This window comes from Microtus ochrogaster, chromosome 6 (genome assembly GCF_000317375.1).
Source record: "Microtus ochrogaster isolate Prairie Vole_2 chromosome 6, MicOch1.0, whole genome shotgun sequence".
In the NCBI taxonomy this organism is placed as follows: Eukaryota; Metazoa; Chordata; class Mammalia; order Rodentia; family Cricetidae; genus Microtus; species Microtus ochrogaster.
Genome location: NC_022013.1, coordinates 45,685,095 through 45,701,286, shown reverse-complemented (window position 1 = coordinate 45,701,286; position 16,192 = coordinate 45,685,095). Strand labels below are relative to the sequence as shown.

At 44.3% G+C, this 16,192-nt stretch overlaps 1 protein-coding gene across 2 annotated transcripts in view; it reads right to left on the bottom strand.

Moving 5' to 3' along the window:
- Synpr (synaptoporin) overlaps positions 1 to 16,192 on the bottom strand; it is a 333,039-nt gene that overhangs the window by 150,607 nt on the left and 166,240 nt on the right. Inside the window, exon 1 of one of the 2 annotated variants that reach the window (XM_005348532.3) lies at positions 10,797 to 11,215. The exons of the other annotated variant lie outside the window; for it this stretch is intronic. Within the exon in view, the coding sequence (XP_005348589.1) occupies positions 10,797 to 10,820 (24 nt within the window). The 5' untranslated portion in view covers positions 10,821 to 11,215. Of the gene's footprint in view, positions 1 to 10,796; positions 11,216 to 16,192 lie in introns of those variants that run through there. 2 annotated transcript variants of the gene reach the window in all.

Here is a 16,192-nt window from a genome sequence, read left to right as displayed (position 1 = left end):
TGTAGACCAGGCTGGTCTCGAACTCCCAGAGATCCGCCTGCCTCTGCCTCCCGAGTGCTGGGATTAAAGGCGTGCGCCACCACCGCCCGGCGCACTCTCATTTCTTTATGACAGACAACAACTGGCCCTAAAGACACACCCAGGACCACAAGCTAACAGAAGGGCAGCAATCTCACATAACAACACTTCTGCAGATTACTGGTGTGGGTGGATGGCTCAGTGGTTAAGATTAACTGACTGCTCTTGCAGAGGCCCAAGTTTGGTTTCCAGCACCCACGTGGTGTGGCTCACAAGCAGCCTTAACTTCAGTTACTGAGAACACAGCGCCTTTCTCTGGTTTCTGAGGGCTCGACAGACAGGCAGTGTGTCTAACACACATAAAAGAAAAACAGACACATAAACAAAAATAAGTCAGTCTTAAAAACAACAACAGCGAGTGGTGATTGGCTCAACTGCCGGCTGGTGCAACCCTTGCTATCCATCCTGGTAGCAAGGATTGTCTTTCCAAAGTCTCTTCAATAATTTTCGCTTTACCTTCAGCATTCTCCTCCAACTTCAGCTTATGAATATCAGCTACCAAGGGTGTACATATTCCTACCCCAATGTTCTGTAACTCCTGCCAAAATGCCCTTATTCTTTGGAGAGTTCCTTTCAGACTGTACCTTAGATTGACAACATATTATTGCACTCTTGTTTTGAAGAGGCTCTCTATTTTCTTCAGTTGTCGGTGTTTCTTTAGAGTCTGAAAACATGCTCATACCATAACGTTGGCATTTGCTGCCATTCTCGGGAGTCTATTTTTATTCTAAATATCACTTTTTAATAAACTCCCTGGGTGATTCTGATGTGGGCATTCCACAGCCCACACTGTAAGAAACTGAGTCCACAGGAAATGAGAGGCTGAGCTTCTATAGGACCTTCCTCCTAACATTCCCAGATCTTGCTGGAAGAGGTCCACCCACCCCGTTTGTGAAGAGAGCTGTCATCCCAACTGGAACCACAGAGTAAACAGTCAACTGGGCAAGTGGAAGGAATGAGCAGCCAGAGTCACAACCAACTGAAGCTGGAAGCTTAAGCCACACCCCCTTTCTAGGTCTGAGCTTGGAGATTACTTATGCATAGGTTCTGATCTCAGGTGTACAGAGTGGAACTGGAGAGCCAGCATTTATCATTTATTTCTTCTTTTTAATCTACCTCTGTCTCTCTGTTCCTGTCTGTCTCTGTCTCTCTCTCTCTCTTTCTGTGTGTGTGTGTGTGTGTGTGTGTGTGTGTGAGAGAGAGAGAGAGAGAGAGAGAGAGAGAGAGAGAGAGAGAGATATGCATCTATGTCATGACACACATGTAGAGGTCACAGGACAAACCTACGTGTTGATTCTGACCTTCAACTTTGAGATGAAGTCTCCTACTGCTTCCAGCAGGACACCTAGACCTTTAGCTTCTGGCGATTTGCCGGTCTCTACCTCCCAGAATGACTGGGGTTACCGTAGCAAGCCCTATGGCACACTACTTAGCATAGGATCCAATGATCCAAACTCAGGTCTCCAGTGAGCTACCTCCCCAGCATGGAAGCCTGCCTTTTTGACAGTCTGCAGTGAAGACCACAACGCATATGCTAGGCAGCTCTCTGAGGTGCAGAAACAGGACTGGAGCTGCTGCCTAAGGATGCTAACAGCTTAAACATCACCGCTCACACCCAGTCTCCACAAAGTTCCTTTTGACCTCGAAGAAGGGTCAGTGTCCAGAGAGTTTGCTGAGAGATTGGCTCCTGGAAACCATACAGAAGCTGCACCCAGGAAAACTCAGGAATATGACTGCCTAAACAAGACCCTCCCCAAATGAGGAAATCAATAGACATGCTAAAGTGGGGGGTGAAGCCTCCTGGGCTCTTCCCTAGACAATGAGCTACAGACAGTTGTTGACAGAGTGAGAACTCTTTTCCCCAGGGATGAGTCCCCTAACTGGCATACATTCGGCACCATTGAAAACACATACATACAAGCAAGACGAAACAGCTTCAGCAGGTTGCAGGTTACACGTGTGTATTTATGACTTTAGACATCCACATATAACAAAAATAATTAAAGGAAAAGAGGCCATGAATTGGAGAGAGAGTGGGAAGAGGACATGGGAGGGGCTGGAGGGAGGAGAGAGAGGGAGTTATGTAACTGTATTTTCATTTTTAAAAACTGCAAATAATAAAGTAGTCACTGGCAACTTTCCTCAGCCACGCATTGGATGTTCACCCTCCTCCTTACCTTCTACCAAGGGCAGGGTCAGAACGTGGAGTGCTTTTTTCATGGGTATTCATAGTGGGAAAGAGTTCAGCACTGGGGTCAAATACAGCTAAGGAACAGCTCACAGCCGTCACTTGCATGCTGCGGGCAAGTAGCTAAGCGTTCACATGCCTTCAAAATAATAAGAGTGCTCCATTTCGTGCTGTCTGGAAGGTGCAAGTCCTGCAAGCAGAGAGCGCAGTGCCCATGAGCAATGAACGCTGTGTAGACATCAGCCATGTGAACGTGGTGTTTGGTCCTGTTGGGTCATCCCTCATTTCTGAAGTCCTGGATCTCCTAAAGGAGTCTATGCCCTTCGTATTTGATGGGCTCTAATCCTTTCCCCCTTAAACTCTATTGCGGAACTGTTATGGGGATTAAATAAATTAACAAGCATAAATACTTGGAGCCTCGCCTGTCATATAATTAGTACCCAAGATGGCTTAGCTCTTATATTTAAAAACTTAACTGTAATAATAATTAAATAGCTTTTGAAGGATTTTGAAATGTGTCCGCCAGCAGCCCTCAGACTGCAAATCTTGTGATGCTGTGGACTGTACCAGTTTCAGTTACCCCCAAGTGTAAACCTCTTTGTGCAGTGCCTGGCACATAGTTGCCTCTCATAAGAGAAGAGATATGAGGGGGAGAGTGAATCAAAACGCATTCTTACCTTCCCTAAGGGATCTGCAGAAACCAAACTCTGAGAGATGCTCTCTGGGTGTAGGGGCAACAAGGATGGGAGGTGAAAGGACCTTAGTGAAGGAACTGGGCTGGGGAGGTCAGGAAGGGCTCCATTCAAAACCTCAGAGGACGGGGAGTCTGCAGTTAGGGAGTCAGAGAGGAGGGAGCAGAGGAAAGCACCCTGGGAAAAGGCTGCCAGAAAATAATAGCCTTCAAAACCTACGAGCTAACTGATTTTTCCAATCAAATGTGTCAAGGGATGCTTCAGTAAATAAAATCGAGAAAGGAGAAACCTTTGAATTTCCGGCAGCAAGGGCTAATGAGCAACCCAGGGAGGGAAGCCATCAGGGTTTTCCTTGAACTCTCCCGTGTGGAGACAATCATGAGCACGAATTCTGAGAAGCTGCAGAGCCATGTGGTGACACGAGAGGGTTAAAGTCTTGCGCCATTAGCAGGCAAGGGGCTGAGGTCCGAGGTTATATCAGTCTTCTCCATAATTATAAAGGCAGCGGTTTGAGCTGAGACTGGAGGAGGAGAAAGGAAGATGGAAGACTCGGGGGTATTCTGTGCGAGGGGCAGATCGTAGGCAATGGCTTTATTCACATCACATTTGTTTGTATTACAGTTACTCTTCAGTAATGGTGTTCTGCCTTTGAAATCTATAATATAGGATCCGTCTCCCCTGAGAGAGTGACCCCACAGAGCATTCCCAGGCTACTTTAGACCCATCAAGTCACTCCAGTCCTTTTCCTGGAAGATGGGGAGACCATTTTCTTGTACACTCACTGAAGACACTGAGTGAAAACTGATAGCAAAATGGATTTAGAGAGAAGGAAACAATGGTATTGTCCGGGCCCACAGAATCAATAGAGGACTTTCCCACATTCTCTTCACAAGTCTATACAGGAATTTCATTACTCCCACGTCACGGAGGAAGAAACCAACCGGGGCCCAAACACATCACCTACGGCCAGGCATACTCTGTCGTCAGGAATTGGATTTATTTCCTCTCGATCCAGTTTCAGTGCTCTCAGACAATTTGCAGGAAGAAGACAGGTTTCCCAGAACCATGTCGGGATAATTCACTGAGAGCTTTTTATCTTGGAAAAATGTGACAAGGGGCTCAGAGGCTACCCATGAACAACTCAACAAAAAAAAAAAAAAAACCAGCACTAGGGGCTTGGCTGCCACGCAGCACTCACTCTGGGAAAGACCTGCTTCTTTCTGTGCTTGGGGCAGGTAAAGGTGTCACTGCAAACCACGCCTGCCTTCCATGTGTTTTTATGTCTACTCTTCTGCCAGATTTTATCCCAGAGCCCCCTGCCCCTGTCTCCCTTCACAAGGCTGAGGTTTTGTGACGCCAGTGCCTAAAGAGAAGGTTAGGAGCAGTCAACTAAAAGTCAGAGACCTTGCTGAGGCCCCTATGTTGCAGAATGTTTGCTTAACTATGTAAAAATGTGTGACTGTTTTATATTGCCTGCCTAAGGGACCTGATTGGTCAAATAAAAGCTGTCCATCCAAAAGCAAGAGAGGAGGCATAGGCAAGACTCCCAGACAGGAAGAGTAAGTAGGAGGAGGAGTTTAGGTTGGAAGAAAGGAAGAAAGGAAAGGAGACAACAGGAAGACACCTGGAGTCAGTTGTCACACAAAGGAAGTGGACAAGTAGGACGTACAGAATGAAAGAAAGGTTAAAGAGAAAAAAGCCCCGGGGCAAAACATGGATGAATAGAAACAGGTTAAATTCAAAGAGCTAGTGAGACAAGCCTAAACTAAGGGTGAGCATTCATAATTAATACGAAGTCTCTGTGTCTTTATTTGGGAGCTGGTTGATGACCCAAAGAAAATTCCAACTACACCCCTAGACACCTGCCTAGAATTCCCAGCACACATTTCTTTTAATCTGATCTTCTTATTTTCTGAGAATTTCATACAATGCGTTTTGATCATTTTGCCCCCTCCTCTTTCTAACATTTACATTTTCAAGAACTGTTATAAGTTGTTTGATTTTTATAAGAAATATTGTAATTGTAGGATAAATCTATGTGAATTTCGGATCTAGTTCCTTTCAGTTGCAAGGATTTAGACACATAGTCACCTAAGCATCTGCCATGCATTTTCTAAAGGAGGTAGATTTTCATGTTGCTTCATTTGTTGATTTTTAGAATTTAATGAGCTAAGATAAGCTACCTAGGGTGGTCTAGTTTTATACAGAGACAACAGGTAGTAATTGGGAGAAGCTTACAGATACTTCACTGCACAGAAGTAAAGGGAAGTCATAGGGAGAAGCTTACAGATGCTCCACTGCACAGAAGTAGAGGGTGGTGACAGGGAGAAGCTTACAGATGCTCCTCGGCACAGAAGTAAAGGGAAGTCACAGGGAGAAGCTTACAGATGCTCTACTGGCCTCAGCCAGACTGTACCAAGCCAAATGAGGTAAATTCACAACTAAGAATCCTAAAAAATGAAAAGAAGAAATGCCACAGAAGAATCAGTCAAAGCTGACCATAATTAGCAAGTTTCTTTCATTGGTTCTCACTCCAGACAGGGGCAATTTGGCAAAGCCTTTTGGTAATTTGGGTTGTTTTAGGTGAGGGTGGAGGTTGCTACTGACATCTAGTGGTAGAGCGCTTGAACGCTACTAACTATTCCACAGAGGGATTTCTCAGCCACCAACAACCTGGGGAATGTGCTAACAGTCCTGGGACTGAATAATCTTGGATTATTAGAAGTTCCTCAAATTCAGAGATGGGGCCATCTTGTTTATTGCCCTGCCTTAGCATCTGGAAGTGTGCTCAGCTCAAAGAGCCCTCCCCCCACCCACCCACCATACACATTTGTTGAAGACAAACAAGGACATGAACACCTAGCAGAGACAGATAAAGCAAGTCAGACAGTCCTGGTTGTCAGGGACCATCTTAGGTCCTATGGGCCCCTTTGCAGTTTGTTCTCCTATCTTCTTTTCTGTCCTATCAAAATTTCTCCTTTCTTTTCTGTCCCGAACACTGGGCAGAGGGGTAGGGGGAGAACCCCTGTGAGGCTGACCTAGAGGAGCAAACAACACTGAGAAGACCTAAGCACTATGGAGCCTCAGCCTGTTTCCCCTTCAAACCACTGCACTCAATAAACGGTCAACAAATAAGGGGAGCTCTTGCTCCCTCCTTAAGCATGAACAGATAAGCCCAATAGCACACATTCCCTGCAGACGACTTTCTGGGCCAGCTCAATTGTACTATGAGAAGACTTATTCGGGGATGTGAACTAGAAAGTAGGCTTAGGTGAGGAGTGGACCATAAAGATACTTAGTTCTGAAAGAAGAGGTATTATATCTGTTTGCTCACCCTGTATCTTTGCAGCTCTCACGGTACCCAGGGCATGGCAGGCAACTTAAATATCTGCGAAATCAAAAAGCAACCTGGTGGCCAACATTCCAGTCTTTTCGTTAAATTTGATCAATTCTTTAAAAGCCTATATTTTGCCATCTTTTCGACGGGCCATGAGACATGACTATATAAGTATGCTGGAAAATCTAACACTCCTCAGTGTACGCTCTTTCTCCTGGGCTGGAAACCAGGTTTCCAGGAACTGGAATAGAATGTGTTCAGAGATACCCTTCAACCCCAACGGGTAGAAGTTATGCTAAGATGATCACGGTAAAGCATACTATGAAGTTCTGCAGATTGCTGACAGATTAGGGTCTCCACTTCAACTCAGCCTCCTCTCTCTCTTTTAAATATAAATATTTAAAGGTACATGCCCATGATCAAGAACCTCTTTTTTTTAAAGCATCCTTCTTGTGCTAACTTTGGGCTCCAAGCTTGAAGTGATCCTTGTAAATACCTAACAAGACCCCTGCTCTATGTGCACACTAGCTTACACTGAGCTTGGTGTCAAGTTCAAGACCTCTCCAACACACTTGTCTTTATGCCAGCCACTTTCTTTATATTTTTATAAATATATAAAAATTTTTAATATATTTTAATCTATTAATATTTTAATCTTTTTAAGCACCCAATGATCAATATATTTAAAGACACACATCCATATCTAAATTAAGCAGAAATAAGCAAAGTTTGGATTGGGTAGGATTTCTAATACTGTTTATCTGGGACTTAGTGATCTCTCTGAAGAAGGAAGACTGGAAAATTGTTTCCTTTATAAAACTGTTTCCAAGATTGGTTAGAAGGGATGGCACACATTTGATTCGCCCTGAGGCTGAACACAACATATTTTCTTAGAGCAAAAGTCTATGTTTGGTGGCTCTCAGTACATTTAGAACTCTCATAAGTACTCATCAACAAAAAGCAAAATGATCCAGGTTTCTTTATTGGTGCTGGCTCTAATGCCACCCTCGCTGATTAAACCACCAAATTATGTCTTATTCAAGAACAGGAGAAAAGTGAATTCAGAATGATGTTATTGTTTCTACCAAAAAAAAAAAGAAAATGACTGTTAGCTTAGAATCATTTCACTGCAGTTGGAGCTTTTAACCACCTAACTGTCTATGAAAGTGTTAGCTCAAAACTAGTGCAAATTAGTCAGCAAATCATAACACACACACACACACACATACACACACACACACAAACCTCAATGTTGTGACCACGCCTTCAAAGATTCACTCCGGGAGCCAACAATGTGCTGTGTTCTCTCATTTGCTTATGTCATTTGGGGTTTTGGTAAAATACAGTAAGGATGTCCTGTGGTAGACTTAACATTCTAGCCACATTTTCATCACTCAGAATCCTCCCTGGTGGAATAGAAGACAGCACAGTGTTTCCCAGATTTACCATGTGCCCTGCTTCCACCCTGCTGCTTGAGGGGAAATTTCAAACATATCGATTCTATGTTAGTCAAAAATCTCCTCTGGAAGACTTGTCTGAGTTGTACTGTCTTGGAATGGATTTCAAATGGGGAGCTCAGTACCTGGGTGCAAAGAAACGTGTTTAAGAACTCAGGGCTTCAACTCTGCCGCACTGCTCAGCTCCCTTAGAGGCAGTTGGGTTCATTTTTAATTACCTGGCTGATAGAGAAACAATATTATAACTGAAGCACCACGTAAGCCCTTTCTAGTTAGCCAAAGAACAGGAAGAAAATCACGGGGGCGGCTGAAGTGAAGGTGAGCATTCTATAAAGTTTTCCCAAGTGAAGCAAATCAATTGGTATTGCCTTTTTGCACTTTGCATCCACGACACGCTGGGTGCCTTGAGATACTGATGTTTCTAAGTTATTTTGCATCTTTATTTGGAACCCTTTGTTCACAGACTGAAAGTCAAGGGACAGATTTGTCTTGCTCACTTAGAGGGATACCTTAATTTAGCCACATCTGTGTACGTTCTCTCCCCAGGCTGGCTTCCTTTTGCTACATCCACATCTTGGGAGCTGCACAAACCGAGTGGTTCTTAGGCACATAATTAGCCTGGAGTTACAAAAGCACAGTGTGAGAAAAGGGAGGTTACCTATTGTCAGAAGAAGGAAAAATACCAGTGGAAGCGCGGCATGGTATTTGTCAAGCTCCTGCATACCACTCTTAGCCAGGAGTTTGTCATCGGTTCCACCGACAACATGGAGCCCTGACTGGGAACGGAGGTACCACTCCTCCTCACCCGCTTTATCGTGTCATCTCCTCGAGTTACACACTCTCTCTGTCTCCATTTTCTTTTCTGCAAAGTGGAGCAATGAGATTAGCCTCCTCAGAGTGGCTCCAGGAGACCACACGAAGACTATGAGTTGGGGGATCTCAGCCAAGTGCAGACGCATCGTGGATTTACCAGTTGGACACAATCACCACCTTCTGCCTCCTTCACTTTGCTAAAAAGAATAGATGATTTCATTGTGGGAAAAATTCAAAGTCACTTCATTATTTTTGTCCAACACTGCATTGGGATTTTCATTCCTTAAAAAAAGATTTTTTTTTTTAAAAAAACTGCCTTTTCTGGACTTTGCATTCTGGACTTGTCGAAGGGATAAAAGTAAAGACTGCACAGACTTATCCCAACTCAATATAATGGTCAAAGACCCTGACTTCTTTACGTAACCAAGGTTCAATGGGCCTCCCTAAGGCTCCGTGTCTGGAGCCCCAACTCAGCCATGATTAGCAGGTGAAGGAAAAGACAGACACTTGTGGGACACCATTTCCTCCAACTCTACTGTGGAGTGGCTTCATATGCTGACAATTCTGTTTACAGCTCATGACTTTACATTCAACCTGTGATGGCTGACCCTGAAGGAGCATCATCCAAGGATGTAAAGCGGAGCTGGTAAATGTGAGCTGGCTGTGTGTGCTGGCGAGGAGAGAGGATGGGGCCTACCCACCACTGACGCTTCCATTCATCTCAAGGATAAAAGCTATGTTTATTTATTTATTTTTTCCAACAGACTACCTGTGAAGGTGTGCTTAGCTTCTATAGGATGAGTGACATCTGCGTTTGTTATTAGAGACACATCCACAAGAACTAGGATCAGGCAATATAAATAGACAGGTGGGTTTGGGGGAATTTATTTTGAAGCTAGATCAAGCAACATTCAGACTCAGTATCAAAGTGAGCAACCCCACTTCAGCATGCCGACAGCAGGTGCATTGCAGGGTGCCTGAACAGTGGTGCCTGAGGGTCAGCGCATTCTTAGACAACCGTTACTATTTCCTTAGTGCATCTGAGACTTGTCACAGTCTCAAAAATGGTTATTCAAAAAGCACATATGCCTGGGAGTTCTAGAGAAGCATGGAATTTCCAACTTTACTTTCAAAACCTCTAAGAATCGCCAGGCTTTAGCTCCTGATTTAAAGGTACCTTTACCTTTTGTTATGAATATATTCCCAAGTTCATTTACCATGAAAAAAGACTACATAGATTTGCTGACTGTGTAACAAAAATAAAAAGGGATTAAGGCATGTTTGCATCCATTAGCATGATTAGTTAATTGTCTTATCATCCCTATGGACTATAATAGCACTAACAGATGAATTAGCTGAGGAATTCAGACCATCCTCTGCCCTCAGCGACCAGGTGATGCATCTAGAATTCATGACTCTGACAGATGTGACCAGACATACATTCCGCATCAGTGTGGATCAAATAAGAACAACTTTTCCCCTTGTTAGCTGGAGTTATAGCCACACCAGAGCCAAGGCTGGGCCTCCGGCAGATGGTGGCACAAATACACAATGCAAAGAAAGTCGGACAAGAAACAATGGCTACTTGAAGCCTAGCTTTTCATACAAGGCAAGAGGTTTACTTTAGCAATATGAACACTTGAGAGAGAGAGAGAGAGAGAGAGAGAGAGAGAGAGAGAGAGAGAGAGAGAGAGAGAGAAATTCAGGTCTTTTAAAGAATACCTCAGAATCGAAAAGAAACCCCATTCCTTCATTATACTCTGGTGTAAGACCTGAGGAGATTGACACATAATATTTGGTAGCTATTTAAGGAGTTGAAGGCATTCGCACTACAATGCTGATGAAGAAACTTTAATTAAGATGGGAAGCAGGTTACAGCACAATGAATATACTTAGAACATTAAACACTCTTAAAGTGGCTGATATAGAATGACATTATATTTTTTATAAAGCCCAATATAACTTTGCTTAAATAGTTTCCTTACTGTGTTAAGAGAAACCCAGAAACCCGGTATGTACTTAACAGCTAATGTGAGAATTATATATACCACATAACCCAGACTCTTTGGTCTCAACCTATGCATAAAAGAAAACAAAGTTAAGGGGAGGGAAGATATCATCACTGGATATTTCTAAAGAATCACATTAGGAAAGAAAAGTATACAGCCCAAATGCACTTACACAAGACAGAGAAAGAGAGAGAGGCAAAATCAATAGAGAGATGAACTTACCGGAGCAAATATCACCATACACATTTACAAAAGAATTGATAGTCCAACTTCCCTCTCCTGAAAAAAGATAGAGGTTGTCTCATACTAAAAATGAGGCTTCTCTTTCCACAGCACCAGCTCTTGCCCCTCTCTTTATGAAGCCAAGGAGGAGGACAAGAAATCAATGCGGAGGCAAAGGGAGATGCTATACCAATCAGAGAGCAGCTTCTGCCTCCTTGCAGAGGGCTGGGAAAACAGTCACATTAGGAGACAGTGACAGCCCACAGCTGAGTACAGCAACCTGATACTCCCCTGGATGTGAAGCTGCCTGCTTTGTGGGGAGCTGGTTACCTCGGTGGCGTACCTCCCACTCCTGCCTCTCCGCTCACAACCAACTGCAAGTGCAGGGCCGCTTTGCACAAGCACTCTGCATCAGGAGCAGAGGCACCAGCTCCCTCTTACTCAGAGAGCCCCCTCCTCTCGTGGGCACAGTACTTAAAATCAAACCGGGAGCTGAACACAAGCCAGGATTTTGCATGTTGAGGGTACAGGGAAGCAGTGTTTCATTAAATCCTCAGGCATAGATCTGCAGATGAAGCAAATGTATGTTTGTTTTAAAAGAAATTGCCCTCGTTTTTATGGAAATGCATGGGTGTTATGTATGATACCCATTTTCGAAATTCATGAACTGTCCATAAATAATCATTAAGATGATGGCACTGGAAGATGGGCTTTGCAGGCTCTGGAGACTAGGGGAGGAACAAATTACAACTTGGTGCTCATCCATCATGGTAGTATTAATGAAGACCTGCAAAACTCACAAAATTAAAAAGCTTGCAGTACCCACATTTCTTTCTTTCCTTTACAGAAATAAATGGCACTGACTTCCCCAAGGGGCAGCAATCTCACCACCTGGAGGGTATATGTTCCGGGAGGCTGGACTAGAGTTCACGGAGGGGCTGTTGCAGGTTGCAGGCCCCCCTCATTCGGGTGTCCTGAGGATATTTTGTCACCCGCTAAGGATAATGATGCTGATGATCTATACTGAAACTCTTAGGGTGGAATCCTGAGTGCCAGTGCCCTCTCTGTCCTGAATGAGCACCCTACTCAGCAAAGGGATGGTGTCCAGTTGGCGCTGGTGTCTACTTAGCACAGGGATGGTGGTCAGTTGTCCCTGGTGTCTACTCAGGACAGGGACCCTTGTTTAGCTGGCACTGGTGTCTACTCAGCATAGGGACAGTGGTTAGTTGCCACTTCTACTTCATCTTTGTCTTTTGCTCATGTACTGACGCCCCCATCAGAAACTCAAATAGGCTGCCATGTGTTTAACTTATGGTCGGCAATCCAGGATCCGCCCCGTGTCTTCTATATCCCTCTTTCTGCTTCTGTCTGTCTGTGTCTCTCTCCTGTTCTCCTCAAGACACATGCGCACACACCACAGTAACCATCCTCATCCTTTCTCTTTCAGCCTTATCTTTTTTTTTTCTGTTTGGAAGGGGATGTGTGAGTCCAGCAAACAATGCCCCCAAAATGTGATCAAGAGTGCAGTATCCTAGACTCCTGAGCTGGTTCTTATTTCACTGGCTGTGTGACAGGGGGAGCCTCTTGAGCTCTCTGAGACTGAGTTTTCCCTCTGTAAAACTGGTACGCTAACACTTTACAGTTCTTGGCAGGGAGGTGTAAGAAAGGCATGACAGATAGACAAGACAGTGTTTTCCTCAAATCCAAGTATGTGCTCAGGAACGCCAGCTTGATGTCTCCTTCTCACTTGATCTTGCTCCATTTGTGTTTTTCCCAGCAGTACTGAGGATAGAATCTTGGGCCTCGGGCATTTGGGGCAAGTGTGCTAACACCTAACACCAATTTCAGCCTCAGCTTGAAATCTTGTTCCATATGCATAAGCAAGCCTTCAGGGTACGTTAAACTCTTCAAACTGGATGGATTTCATGGTCCTTTGAAATTATCATAGGATCCCATCCCTTAACTAACTCTCTCTCTCTCTCTCTCTCTCTCTCTCTCTCTCTCTCTCTCTCTCTCTCTCTCTCTCTTTCTCTTACAGTCACTAGCATATGCTTATTGAAAAGTTATCACATGGTAATGGGAGAAATTAATTGGGTAAAGCCAGTGAAAAGGTTGATTGTCACCTAGCCTTTAAGTAAGCACTCAGTACATATTTTCAGAATTAATGAATTCAGAACTCATAGAAGGAATGATACCTCATGCTGAAGGCCCCTGCTCTGCCCAGTGGAGGAAGGTTGAGGGGTGATTTGTCAGCCATGAATCCACGTAGAAACCCATCCTTCACAGTTCCACAGTTCTTCAGAACGGACAGTGAGTACCACTCACCAGCTCTGAAGATGAAGAGACTCATTTCAAGTTATAAGACATCTTCTACATGATAACCATGGGCATTCTTGACTCTGCTCCAGGTGGTCTGCTAAGTGGTGTTTTCATGAATCATTTTATATGGGTCTCGGGGAATTAAAAAGTTATTGTTATTCCAATTGATGGAGGAAGATGCACAGACCCAGAGAATTCTGCGGCTGGTCCGCAAGCACATGATCAATAGTTAGTAAAGTTGTGATGGAAGACAAGGCCGACACAATTGCCCAGCTGTCAAAACATCCACTGCATCCATCCCACAAGGGTTCTTAACTCATTACTTATTCAGCGCGGGGCATGACTAATCACTAACCCACGTGAGAAGATGTGCTCCCTGGGAAGCATGATTTACCAAGTAGGTACATGGTTTCTTCTTGCTTCTGTTAGTGGTATGCTGTGTGATCCTGGATATGTCCCTGTATTGGTTTGTGTTTTCGTTTTTCCCATATTTAGATTTAAGAATTTCTCCACAAAGACTTTCTGGGTCAACTGAGCCTAGATATGATGTGAGAGATGACAGGTAAAGGGTGATCTTCTGACCAGGTGCGCCTTCCCTGCCCCAACAATAGCTCCAGACAAAGCTTACGCTCTGTGCACCGCCTGCCCATCGCCATCACTTTGTACTACAGTGGATTCTCAGTAGCTCTTGCTAATTCCACAGAGACCTGTAAATGCAGAAGTTGCCCATCGTCAGGCCTGTGCAGTGTAAAACAGACAGACCCCTTGCAAGGGATGATATTTCAATCATTGTCCAGTAGGCTTAAAGAAAAATTCACACTGTTTATTCTGCTCACAAAACCTTGAGGATCTGGCTCCATCTACTGTTTTCTTTTTCCTTCCTCTCTCCTCACCAGTCTGGCCTTTATGTCTTTCCTGCCACTTTCCCGCCGAAAACCTGGGCTGCTGCGAAACTGACCTGCTCTCAGTTTCCTTCGCCACACACACACACAGCCCTTAGTTTACCTTTTGCTCTTCCGGTCTCCCATTGACAACTAAGTAAAAAGGAATCTTTCCCGTCTCTGTTCAGATCTCCCCTTTGCATTATCCCGTGTTTTGCTGTGCTTGTGTATATGGCTTCTTGTTCTCTCTCCTTACCCCTCCCTCCTTTCCTCTTACCTATTTCCTTATCTTTTACCAAAAAGACAACAGTCCATAGAAGCAGAACAAAAACCTCTCTCTCTCTGCTTCCTCCTATTTGTGTGTGTGTGTGTGTATGCATGTGTGTCCCATCTGTGTATGTGTGTGTCCCATCTGTGTATGTGTGTGTGTCCCATCTGTGTGTGTGTTTGTGTGTACATGTGTAATGTTCATGAGTGGGTCATGACAAGAGAACCTTCAGCATCATTCTTCAGAAGCTATCTACCTGGCTTCTTTGATACAGGGGCTCTCAATGGCCTGGAGTTTACCTACTAGATTATCATGGGTGGTCACCAAGCCCCAAGAATCCTGCTGTCTCTGTCTTCCCAGCAATGGGTTTACAAGGTGTGCGCCTCCAAGCCCAGCATTTTCACATGTGTTCTGGAGTTTAAACATAGATCATGTTTGTAAGACAAACAGCTAACCCATGGAACCACCTCCCTAGACGAGGAAGCCTTAAAAAATTGATTTTTTTTTCAGTATTAGAGCACCTGGAATGTAGTAAACGGTCAGCAGGGGTTTGGTGGGTAAGTAAATGACTCATCCAAATAGTGAATCAACACCAGAAAAAGCAGGACTGGGGTGAGGGTAAATATAGCTAATTCGTTCAGGTAACTTAACCTCGAGCACAAGACAGGTAAACAAAGCAGTCGCTTCATTCATATTAATGGACTCAGGCTGCCTTCCTTTCCGTGATATATTCTGGAAGGGCTGCAGATATCAGTGTCTTTATGTGTAAGAGGTGGTCATGTCAAGACAGTAGATGTCCCTCTGTGAACTGTACAGAGACCAGTTGCTTCTTAGATGCCTGGATCAGGGTTCAGTTCCCCTGGCTGGCATAGATGCTTAGGTCCCTTGGGATTCTTGTCTGTACCCAGGTCTCTAAAACGCAAATAGTCCTGTCACAGAACTGCTCAGATGGTCTCTAGTGTCCGACTGACCAGACAGTTCAGTCAGCTGACACTCTCTACTGTGGAATCAAAACGGACAGAAGAGAGCAACGTGCCACGAGTTGATGCCTCTTTTCAAAAAATGGCATTAGCATCATTGCTACTGCTTTAAAATAGCATTTGTCCATTATTAGATGATTAAAAATAGCAACACAATGTTTTCTAAGTGAAGTATTTATAGAGAAGGTTAAGGAGATGAAAATAATCTGTGATTCTCTGAAAACTTCATTAGCAATGCTAATTTCCAATATGGTCAGATCTTTAGTTCTGATCTCCCGATTGAGCATGGCCTTCAGACAACTTCAAAAGACTTTTTTTTTTCTCTCGATAAAATAGCATGGCTCTTGCTTTGCTGGGCTTGCCTCCTGGTAAATGTAACAGTTCCTTACCTTTGGAGTTTCTCTGTCTCAACATCTGGCCTCTCAAAAGGGGTCCTTCCAGGCCTGCCTGCTTCGGGGTTAGGCAGTGGGAGGTCTCGCGATCTAAGCTTGTAATAAACAGTGAGAGGAAAATTCCAGAACCGGGAGGATCTCTATGCAGCAGTGTGGCAAGGGAAGCAATAAAAGATATGACTTTCTAGGCCACACTAACAAATGACCCGGACATTAGCTAAGGCTCCCTACAAATGACCCTGATTGCTTTGAGTTTCAGCAATGAGAGCTCTTATGTTCACTCAATCCATTTATGCACCAACCTTGAAATCTTTAATGATGCCTTCCTTAGAGCTGCTGGCACGGATAAGATGCAATTTATTCTGATGTGAGTAGGTACAGAGAGGGCGGGACTTTCCAGGATATTACCCACCTGCCCCATGCCCGTGTATGTGTGTGTGTGTGCCCATGTGTGTGCCTGTGTATGTGTGTGCGTATGTGTGTGTATGCCCGTGTGTGTGCCTGTGTGTGTGCCTGTGTGTGTGTGCCTGTGTGTGTGTGTGTGTGTGTGTGTGTG